At 40.2% G+C, this 12,083-nt stretch overlaps 1 protein-coding gene across 11 annotated transcripts in view; it reads left to right on the forward strand.

Moving 5' to 3' along the window:
* FNDC3B (fibronectin type III domain containing 3B) overlaps window positions 1–12,083 on the forward strand; it is a 362,295-nt gene that overhangs the window by 92,695 nt on the left and 257,517 nt on the right. For 2 of the 11 annotated variants that reach the window (XR_014077094.1, XM_081570944.1), the window contains exon 1: window positions 488–568. The exons of the other annotated variants lie outside the window; for them this stretch is intronic. Coding sequence is in view for 1 of the 2 variants with exons in the window: in XM_081570944.1 (XP_081427070.1) it covers window positions 539–568 (30 nt within the window). In the remaining variant the exon portion in view is untranslated. Of the gene's footprint in view, window positions 1–487; window positions 569–12,083 lie in introns of those variants that run through there. 11 annotated transcript variants of the gene reach the window in all.

Genomic DNA, 12,083 nt, shown 5'->3' on the forward strand with positions numbered 1-12,083 from the left:
CTAGAGAGGAAAATCTTAAAGCAGTACATTTTTGAAGAGCATTTTTAGTCTGTTTGCCTTGAAATCTTCAATCTGAATAGTGTCTTTAAACTTTTTAATGGTCTTAGAATCCTGCTGTATAATTCTGTTTTTCTGGATTGAATGGTGGATAACCTTTCAAACTAGTTGCTTAAGTGTTTAAAAAGGCAGACGCTTGCGCTTCTTATGGAAGCTGGCCAGGTTTAATTCTTCCTTCTTGCTTTGAGAAGGCAGTTTACTGGTCAGAAAAGGGTCCTCTCCTGGAGTTCTGGGTGCCTAAATAGGCAATCGACACATACTGTGGTGTTACTTTGTTACATTTTGTTGCTGACTTTCCTTGTGATAATCTTAATTAGAAGCAGTTCCAAGTAATTCACACCATTTTGTGGATATAAAGGGCTTAGATTTCAGAACTACTGTGAAAGGATTCCAAAGTCACTATTGTTGCTGGGATCTGCGGAAGCGGAACAGACACTGAAATGTGAATGAGCTGAGAGGTGATCATTTAAGGAAAGCCAGAATGTTTCTCAAACAGAAAATCTGGTCAGAGGTGAGAATTGGCTGGTTTTAGATTTTATTGAGAACATGAAATGTGGCAAAATTTTTTTCTTCAGACTTTCTCATTAGAGGCCGTGTCACTGGTAGAAACTTGAAGAGAAAGAAATATTAATAACAATTATTTATTGAGCATATACTATGTTTAAGGCCTTCTACCAGGGCTGCCTGGGGGTTGCTTTCTTCTTTAGAGCACACACATAAGATAGGTGTTTTATCTTTTCAGAGGAGGAAATACAGGTTAGAAATGTTAAGTGCCTTGTCTGGCACAGCTGGGACATAGCTATGATGTGTCTGATTTGTACTTCTCACTGTGTATCTTTGGTATCTTCATTGATTTTTAAACTCTTAGTTAAAAAGTGAATTGAAAGTAAAATGAGATTAGCACAAAGTGACTTAACTACTCAATATGTACATAGTATAGTGTTACTTAGAGGACAAGTCTGGCCTGAACGCCATCTAATTTTACCTAAACGTATACTGTGGCAGGAAGACAAACATGTAGAAGAAATATGTGGTATTTCTTCCTTATTCTTTGTAGTCTTAAAAAAGCAATAAAAATTCATCTTAAATTTAATAATTAAGTTTTAGGTTGTGTGTCCTTTTTTCTTTTTACCCTTATCTGCAATTCTGAGTCCTTAAATTATTTTTTCAAACTTTTTTAATGTATGTATGATATGCTAAAAGGCAAAGTAAGGTTAAAGATATAAAAAATGAATTAGCTAGTCTGAAATGGGGTTATCTAGGAATCAGAGAACAGGTGTTTTGGGGATATGATTAACTTGGAACCCTTGAGAATAACTAGTGATTCTCTTTTGATTCATAATTAAATTTGTTTCCCAATAATCCCAATAATAATAAACCCTATTAGTCCTCCTTTCCTTTTGATCAGCAAATCAGCCAGCAACATAGTAGGTGGACAACATAGTCCACTGTTAGACTGATGAGTTGACTTGAAGTAAAGGAAAGGACTGCTAGGTTGCCTGATGAGTGCTTTGGGGTTTAGCTTTTTAGATCAAGAAACCAAAGGGAAGAAATAAGAGATAGAAAAAGTCTAGGAGGAGGTGGAGACATGAGAGGGACAGGCTGTGAAGGCCCCTCAGTTATCAGTGATAGGAGTGGTGGAAATGGAAGTGACAGAATCACAGTTGGATAACAGAATTAGAGAGAGTGACAGGAAGTAGGAAAAATCAAGTAGTCACGTCTGGGAGAGCCATGCCGTGACTTCCCCTCTGTAATCAGAGATACCGTGGTGTTGACAGGGAGGTCAGAACTCTTCAGCAGCCAACCCTGTGATCTGGATAGTCATATTTAAAGGTTAAACCGTTGGTTATTTTTGAAAACTCTTATTTAGAACTGTGTAACCCCTGAATTACGTCACAGATGGACGTTTAATTAATATCTTTGCTGGTCTCTGTGTGCCCAGTATCTCCCATCTCAGAGATGTTTGAGTTTCTCACTGCTATCATAGTTACTTAGCAATGTTGCTTTCCTACTGGAAAATTCTGCTCACAGGATAAAGTCCAGACTTTCAAGCAGAGCAAACAAAAGACTTTTCTGAGGTGGGCCTGGCCTGCCTCTTCAGTCTCACCTTTTACCCCTCTGTTGCTTGCTTATGCCTTTACAGCCGCATTGGAATTCTCTAGCACACTGTAATTCTAAATGCAGTGAACCGCTCAGTGCTTGTGCTGTGTGATTGTTCTTTTGCTTATCTTCTCATTTTCCCTTTAAGTGTCACTTCCAACTATAACTTTTCCTGATGTCTTGGTGGTTTCCTCAGTTTCCAGAGCGCTTGATAGCAAATAATCATGTGGTTTTTTTTTCAAACAGCTAATTGTGTTTTCTACTTTTGCACCAATACACAAATTAGTTCAGTTCAGTTCAGTCGCTCAGTCGTGTCCGACTCTCTGCAACCCCATGAATTGCAGCATGCCAGGCCTCCCTGTCCATCACCAACTCCCGGAGTCTACCCAAACCCATGTTCATCGAGTCGGTGATGCCATCCAACCATCTCATCCTCTGTCGTCCCCTTCTCCTCCCACCCCCAATCCCACCCAGCATTAGGGTCTTTTCCAGTGAGTCAACCCTTCGCATGAGGTGGCCAAAGTATTGGAGTTTCAGCTTCAACATCAGACCTTCCAATGAACACCCAGGATTGATCTCTTTTGTGATGGATTGATTGGATCTCCTTGCAGTCCAAGGGACTCTCAAGAGTCTTTTCCAACACCACAGTTCAAAAGCATCAATTCTTCGGCGCTCAGCTTTCTTCACCGTCCAACTCTCACATCCATACATGACCACTGGAAAAACCATAGCCTTGACTAGACGGACTTTTGTTGGCAAAGTAATGTCTCTGCTTTTAAATATGCTATCTAGGTTGGCCATAACCTTCCTTCCAAGGAGTAAGCGTCTTTTAATTTCATGGCTGCATTCACCATCAGCAGTGATTCTGGAGCCCAAAAAAATAAATTCTGACACTGTTTCCACTGTTTCCCCATCTATTTCCCATGGAGTGATGGGACCAGATGCCATGATCTTAGTTTTCTGAACGTTGAGCTTTAAGCCAACTTTTTCACCCTCCTCCTTCACCTTCATCAAGAGGCTCTTTAGTTCTTCTTCACTCTCTGCCGTAAGGGTGGTGTCATCTGCATATCTGAGGTTATTGATATTTTTCCTGGCAATCTTGATTCCAGCTTGTGTTTCTTCCAACCTATCGTTTCTCATGATGTACTCTGCATATAAGTTAAATAAGCAGGGTGACAATACACAGCCTTGACGTACTCCTTTTCCTATTTGGAACCAGTCTGTTGTTCCATGTCCAGTTCTAACTGTTGCTTCCTGACCTGCATACAGGTTTCTCAAGAGACAGGTCAGATGCTCTGGTATTCCCATCTCTTTCAGATTTTCCACAGTTTATTGTGATCCACACAATCAAAGGCTTTGGCATAGTCAATAAAGCAGAAATAGATGTTTTTTGGAACTCTCTTGCTTTTTCAATGATCCAGCGGATATTGGCAACTTGATCTCTGGTTCCTCTGCCTTTTCTAAAACCAGCTTGAACATCTGGAAGTTCACGGTTCACGTATTGCTGAAGCCTGGCTTGGAGAATAGGGGTAGGCTTTTATCTTTCTCGTCTTAGAGTCATCGGTGCTTAATAAAGTACCTAGCACATAGTAACTACTCAGCAAATATTTGTTGAATGATCAGGGTTCAATAATTACATTAGGTATCGTTTTAAACAAGTTTAATCACTACAAAAGCATGGCCTAGGTAAGTGATGATAATGTACTGTGCAGAGGCAGGGAAAGGCTAAGGTCTCTAACTCAGAGTCTTTCCAAAACCATAGAACATTACATATTTGTACTCATTTCTAATTTGATGTTAGTGGGAACAAGATATAAGGCAATAGTATTAAGAGTAATAAGAAAAGTTAACTCTAGAATGTTTAAAGACAAAATATTGGGAACTGATTTTCTGTTAGTTATAGGAAGGAGAACATTCTTCATGGGCACAGTATTTCTTGATTATGTCTTAGTTGGGGAAGAACAGTGTTCAATAAATGACATGGCCAACATCGAAATGAGTTTTAAAAATAGTAGAATACTGGGAATGTAGGCAGTTAAATACGTTTCTTCAGCAGCCTTGAGATTCCCACAGTAGAATTGTCTATGAGGTTCAGCGCACTGTTTGCCAGAGACGGGTGTTAGCTACTCATACGACCTCATGGACTATAGCCTGCCAGCCTCCTCCATCTATGAAATTCTCCAGGTAAGAATACTGGACTGGGTTGCCATCCCCTTCTCCAGGGGATTTACTGGACCCAGGGATCAAACCTGGGTCTCCTGTATTACGGGCAGATTCTGTACCGTCTGACCCAGGGGTGTGACATCAGTTAGCATGTCAGTGTGGGTCACGTTGCTCTGCGTCAGCCAACCAAAAACCAGACATGAGGTAGGTGGCACTAAATGCAGGATGACATGCAAGATTTAGTGTGCAAAGCACATCAGATGAAAAGTGGTCCAAATTGCTGATTCCCCATCAGTCTGACCAGAGCCCAGCTTGGAGATACGGGATGTGTGGATGGAATTGAGGGGTAGGAAATGGTTTTACCTCATGTGGTGGATATTTTTAATAAGAATTGATCCTGAAATGGTGATGACAGGAATCAAGCTTTGTTCTCAGTGAACATAATTATTTAAGCTAAAGCAGGAAGAATTATCTTTTGGGTACTCAACAATTCTGTGAAAATATATTCTTGAGCAGATCTTCCCAACCCAGGGTTTGAACTGGAGTCCCCTGCATTGCAGGCAGATTCTTTACCAGCTGAGCTAGCAGGAATCAATAAAATGAAAAAGATTTTTTTAAATAAATGTAACACTGCTCCAAATGCTCAGGGATATTTAGTGACTGTTACTCTTAGCTGGGGAAAAGCTACACTTACACTCACATTTTTGGTCTTTTTTGTTTTTGACTTTTATCTGGAAAGTCCTATAGTTGAAACTTTAGATTCAGGCATTTGTGGCTCTTAAAAGAGGCTTTGAACCTAGTTTGGGCCATCTATATTACATCCTGCATTTTTCACACCTAAGTTAGTGCTATATTTTTATTCTTAGCAAACAGCTTTTTTGGTAATAGGATCTCTTTATTCAGGGCACAACATATTTAAAGGATGTAGAAATGTATAACTTCTTACAGGCTGCCATTGTTTTCTTTATAGCCCTTATCACTATCTGTAAATGTTTTGTTTTATTTAAGTCATTCCTTACTCCCATCCCACGCAAGTTCCCATTTGTCATCCTGCGAGGTAGGGAGAACTTTGTGTTGTCTAAGTCTCTATTTTGTGGCCTGAATGGAATGCCTCACCTATTCTGGGCACTCATCAATATTTGCTGAATTAAGATGAAGTAGAGTAGTAAGGAGAGATAAGAAAGCCTTCCTCAGTGATCAATGCAAAGAAATAGAGGAAAACAATAGAATGGGAAAGACTAGAGATCTTTTCAAGCAAATTAGAGATACCAAGGGAACATTTCATGCCAAGATGGGCTCAAGAAAGGACAGAATGGTAGGGACGTAACAGAAGCAGAAGATATTAAGAAGAGGTGGCAAGAATACACAGAAGAATTGTACAAAAAAGTTCTTCACGACCCAGACAATCATGATGGTGTGATCACTCACCTAGAGCCAGATATCCTGGAATGTGAAGTCAAGTGGGCCTTAGGAAGCATCACTACGAACAAAACTAGTGGAGGTGATGGAATTCCAGTTGAGTTATTTCAAATCCTGAAAGATGACGCTGTGAACGTACTACACTTAATATGCCAGTAAATATGGAAAACTCAGCAGTGGCCACAGGGCTGGAAAAGGTCAGTTTTCATTCCAATCCCCAAAGAAAGGCAATGCCAAAGAATGCTCAAACTACTGCACAGTTGCACTCATCTCACACGCTAGTAAAGTAATGCTTAAAGTTCTCCATGCCAGGCTTCAGCAATACGTGAACCGTGAACTTCCAGATGTTCAAGCTGGCTTTAGAAAAGGCAGAAGAACCAGAGATCAAATTGCCAACATCCGCTGGATCATTGAAAAAGCAAGAGAGTACCAGAAAAACATCTATTTCTGCTTTATTGACTATGCCAAAGCCTTTGATTGTGTGGATCACAATAAACTATGGAAAATTCTGAAAGAGATGGGAATACGAGACCACCTGACCTGCCTCTTGAGAAACCTGTATGCAGGTCAGGAAGCAACAGTTAGAACTGGACATGGAACAACAGACTGGTTCCAAACAGGAAAAAGAGTACGTCAAGGCTGTATATTGTCACCCTGCTTATGTAACTTATATGCAGAGTACATCATGAGAAACGCTGGGCTGGAAGAAGCATAAGCTGGAATCAGGATTGCTGGGAGAAATATCAGTAACCTCAGATATGCAGATGACATCACCCTTACGGCAGAAAGTAAAGAAGAACTAAAGAGCCTCTTGATGAAAGTGAAAGAGGAGAGTGAAAAAGTTGGCTTAAAGCTCAACATTCAGAAAACTAAGATCATGGCGTCCGGTCCCATCACGTCATGGCAGATAGATGGGGAAACAGTGGCTGACGTTATTTTTCTGGGCTCCAAAATCACTGCAGATGGTGACTGCAGCCATGAAATTAAAAGATGCTTACTCCTTGGAAGGAAAGTTATGACCAACCTAGATAGCATATTTAAAAGCAGAGACATTACTTTGCCAACAAAGGTCCGTCTTGCCAAAGCTATGGTTTTTCCAGGGATCATGTATGGATGTAAGAGTTGGACTATAAAGAAAGCTGACCGTTGAAGAATTGATGCTTTTGAACTATGGTATTGGAGAAGACTCTTGAGAGTCCCTTGGACTGTAAGGAGATCCAACCAGTCCATCCTAAAGGAGATCAGTCCTGGGTGTTCATTGGAAGGACTGACGTTGAAGCTTAAACTCCAATACTTTGGCCACCTGATGCGAAGAGCTGACTCATTGGAAAAGCCCCTGATGCTGGGAAAGATTGAGGGCAGGAGGAGAAGGGGCTGACAGAGGATGAGATGGTTGGATGGCATCATCGACTCGATGGACATGGGTTTGGGTGGACTCCGGGAGTTGGTGATAGACAGGGAGGCCTGGTGTGCTGTGGTTCATGGGGTCGCAAAGAGTCGGATATGACTGAGCGACTGAACTGAACTGAGAGTAGTAATTGGAGAAGGAAATGGCAACCTACTCCAGTATTCTTGCCTGGGAAATCCCATGGACAGAGGACAGAGCAGTCTGGTGGGCTATATTACATGGGGTCGCAGCAGTCAGACATGGCTTAGTGACTAAACCACAGAGTAGTAATTCTTCTAAGGATACTTCATGAAATGCAGTTATTGAACTCATTTGAATATACAATTTACCCTTGAACAGCACAGGTTTGAACTGCACACATCAGCTTATATTTAGTATATTATAAAATATTTTTAATTATAAACTATTATGCATATTTTCCCCTTAAATATATATCACAGTACTATACCATCTGCAGTTGGTTTAATCAGAGGTTGTGGAGGGTCAACTTTCAATCTGTATATGCAGGTTTTTTTCACTGTGCAGAGGGTTCAAGGTCAAGTGTATATATTTTCAGCAGACACTGGTGTGATTTCAGTGCATTAAAATGTTCTCCTTGGTTCATCTAATTTATCTTTCCTTGGTTACCTATTCATCTATTTTCCTGTCTTTTTTGTTAATGACAGGTGACTTTTGAGAAGTATAGAAGCTTAAGACCCAGTCTTTTTCAGGAGTAATCTTTTATTTTTCTTATGCCTATTAGGTCATGAGAAATGGCACCTAATGATAGTGATAATCAAATAGTTAGCTTATTGGTTTGTCCTAGGTTTCTAAGGGAATTCAAGGACTTGACAGTTACTTTATGAGGATAAATCTTGCCCAGTTTAAAGGCAACTGTTTGTTGTTAGTTAAGGGATGGATTCCTTACCACCCAACTGCCATGCTGTGAGTAACAGGCTTTGCCTCAGGGAGTGAGCACAGATTTCCTGGAAAGAACTTGTCCTCTGTCATTGGGGACATGCTTTTGATCCAGTTAAATGGATTCTCTCCTTGTAGCCATTTATTGAAGCATCTCCCTAGAGAACTGACTCTGCAAAACCCACACCTGTTGGGGAGGAGGAGGAGATGCTATGTGGTAGAAGAGAAAAGCATGCGTTTTGGTCAGGCAGGGCTGGGTTCCAGTGCTGATTGTCATTTTGCAGTTCTGTGACTTTGGACAAGTTACTTATCCTCTCTAAGCCTCAGTTTCCCTATCTTTAAAGTCTGGATGTTCTTTTGCCTTGATCTAGTGTGTAACTATCCTTGGAGGCTCCCTGGTCTTATATGTTCTTTTCCTGCCAGCTTTGGATTCAGGCTTCAGGTTGGACATGTGAGCAGGTGAGTCAGTCAGTAGTTTCCTATTATCTTCTAGGACCTTCCAGTTTAACTGCTCATGTTTTAAATCCTGGGACATTTTCTTTGTGTATGTTATTACCACAAAGGTGATTGTCAGTCATTTGCAGCTCATCATCTCCCTTTTCTTAAAAGAGACAAAACTCAAAAATCAAATGATGCTACTACTCAGATTCGCTGGAGGCCAGCTGTGGTCTTGACAGCGACCAGCGTCTCAACGTGTGTCATGATGGATGCTTTGGGTGGAGCGAAAGAGCCTGGGTGGAACTTGCCAGGATTTTTCTGGAGTTTGGGAATCTGAAGTGTGTGTGTGTGTGTGTGTGTGTGTGTGTGTGTGTGTGTGTTCAGAAGGAAGGTGTTACTATTCCTTTCATGGAGTCAGAGGTCACTTTTTTAAGTTGTTAGATCTTCCTGGATAGAATCTGTCCTTACCTGGAACTCATCTGCAGCTTTTAGGTTGTAATACTCCTCTTTCTTTCTTAAGATGTCTGTTGGATATTTATAACTGCTCTAAACGAGAATGTTCGAAACAGCTAAGAGTAAGACAAGCTTCACAGAATGTGGCAAGTGGGAAAAGCTCTGAAAGTGAAGCGGGATTTCCTAGCACTGTTTATATCTTGACTAGGTATGGAATTTAACTCTTGAAAATACTGCAAATGTAACATTTCATCTTTGGTCAGTCAGTACTGCTGTCCGAGCAGGAGCTTTTGTGATGAACACATATGTGGCAGTGATGATTTAGTTGGGTGCCTGGTAGTATTTTATCTGAGGCAAAAATTAGGAATTTGCCTCCAGGAGAAGTCTTAGATGCTAACCATCTTCTGGTTAATCAACCTTCCAAAATTTAAAATGCAAAAGTAGCCTTCCTTTTGCTCTTCTGGTGAGTTAGAAACAGAGTTCTATTTAGATTTATACCTTTAAAGAAAGATGTTATACCTGCTTCAGTTGTCTTGTTGGATGAAGCTTTCCCAGGTTGCTGTGTTTAGCCTTTTGCTTAGTTATGTTAATTCTACCTCTTGTTGTATTGTTTCTTTAGACTTTGGAAGAATGGTCACTTATTTCTCAGTAAACCCTAATGAACTGCCTTTGGTTATTTTGGGCTGCTTGGTTCCTGTAGCACTAATGGATTTGAAACAGATCTGACAAAACAATAGTAGCCTGAAATATGTCTTTGATTAACATGGCTCTATGTTAACATCTCTGGGGGAAAAAAAATCTATCAGTGGTTAAAAAAAATCTTCTCTTTTTTTCCCCCTTCTCCTCTGACAAGACACAGAATACAGCATGACTTGTTTTAGTGCTGATTTTGGAAAAGCAGGAAATGCTTACTAAGTGGGCAAAAAATGATGAGGTTTGGACAATGATGTTATGTTTTACATTCTGTATTTAAGAGAACTTGTAACTGTAATGTCTGTTTTGTGGCTAAAGAAAGAAAGGAGGAGGGAGGGAAGAAGGGTGGCGGGGACGAGGAGAGACAGATTGAGAGAGGGAGAGAGAGAGACAGACAGACAGAGTGACTTGTTCGATACAAAAGGTTAAGTGCCAGGGAGCCTGCCGATGTGACTCACGCTCCTCAGGGCCACATGATGCAAGGCCTGCTGCCAGCATCTCATTCATGTCTCTGGTTAGGGACAGATCATTGGGCTGGTGTATGTCAAAAATTTATTTTTACATCTCCTTTATTGACAGCAAAAACTGCACGGTGGTCAGTCTGCTTCAGTATAATAAAATGCTTTCTTTTAAAATATCTCCGTGCCAAGATGAATGTGGTTTGCTCAAATAATGACTTTTGCTCTTGCTAAGAAAAATTGATATTGGGACACAGGAGATTTGCCTGGTTTCTGAGGTAACTTGGTAGATTATAATCTGGTTGCCATAGAAACACAGCAGAAGGGAAAATTACAGGAACTAAACATTTGAAGAGAGAGATTTTAATAGGATATGTGCAAGCCCTTTACCTATCCTCTTTCTCCCTGAAGAGATGGGGTGGGGGTCAGGAATGGGCCTCCCAGGAGCAGCGAGGGGAAAGCATAAATGGTTTTTGGAGGCTGGCTGCCTCCAAGCCACTCCATGAGATGTGGCCCGGTGTCAGGGACTGCAGAGAAACTGCTGCAGACACTTTTCATGCAATGTGATAAGCAGATAATGTGATAGAACCTGGAACGTGCTCCAATTTAGATATCCCTTTTCTTGCCTGGGACTTCCCATAATACTGATGAATTGTGGTTTTAGAACTAGCATTTAGGACACATTGTCTGACAGTTATGAGTGTAGTGGAAGAGAGTATATGCATTTAAGATTGTCAGAGAATATCTGGGTCATAGTCTTAGTGTCCACTGATTTTTTTTTTTCTCCTGACTAAATAATTCGACAGGCATATCTTATAGACCTATCCCTAGAGGCTTAAACACAAAGCAGCTGCCTTCTACTCTGTTACAGTGATGTTAAAATTGGTTTAAGGATTTTTAAAACAACACGGACACTTTTCTTTCTTGGACTGTTTTATTCCCCTATAATAGAGTTATATTCTATGTGTATATAGAAATAAAGTTAAGTCAAAAATATTTTCATGTTAGGAATGACTTTAAAAATTCAGTTTCAAGAAAGCAACCAAAATGTCTTAATCACTCCATAGAGATCGGGAAGGATTTCCTTTTGAGTTCTTAAAATGGCACAGTGTGTTTACATTGGTGAGGATTTGAATGCTTAAGACTGAAAAATTATTGACACAGTTACTGTACAGGAAAAATAAATTGCCTTGAAATAACTATTATAATTCAAGATAACAAAGAGCACCAGGGATGAAACTTCTACTGCTTTTCCTTGAATGATCTTGTTTTTTCTAGTTAATGTATTTCCAGATTAAAAATGTTTTAACATCCCAACAGTGTTTCCTGGAATTGTTAGTATAAGCAAAATACATAGACTTTAAAGATTTAGTTTTTAAAGATAAAATGGTTTTGATCTTAATAAATAGTTTTAAAAAATACATAATATGGTCCATATGGGCTTCCCAGGTGGCTCAGTGGTAAAGAATCCGCCTGCCAAGGCGAAGACATGGGTTCTATCCCTGGGTCAGGAAGAACCCCTGGAGAAGGAAATGGCAACCCACTCCAGTATTCTTGCCTGGAGAATCCCCATGGACAGAGGAGCCTGGCAGGCTACAGTCCATGGAGTTGGAAAGAGTCGGACACGACTGAGCCACTAAACCATCACCACCACAGTAAATAAAGTTGACTTTTAACATTGCATATTATGAAAGCTTAATTTCTCAAAGTAACAGTTGCAGTCGTTTTCTGTAAGTTTTATAACTTTCATTCATTCAGTAAAAATATTTCTCAAGCACTTATTCTGTGTCAGATCTTGCCCTTATAGAACCTAGATTAAGGCTCTATAAGGAAAGACAGACACAAAAATAATTCCTTTACCACCCTAATGGCAGAAAGTGAAGAGGAACTAAAGAACCTTTTGACAAAGGTAAAAGAGGAGAGTGAAAAAGCTGGCTTAAGACTCAACATTCAAACAGCGAAGATCATGGCATCTGGTCCCATCACTTCATGGCAAA

This window comes from Giraffa tippelskirchi, chromosome 2, assembly GCF_054371585.1.
Source record: "Giraffa tippelskirchi isolate mGirTip1 chromosome 2, T2T-mGirTip1v1.2.pri, whole genome shotgun sequence".
NCBI lineage: Eukaryota > Metazoa > Chordata > Mammalia > Artiodactyla > Giraffidae > Giraffa > Giraffa tippelskirchi.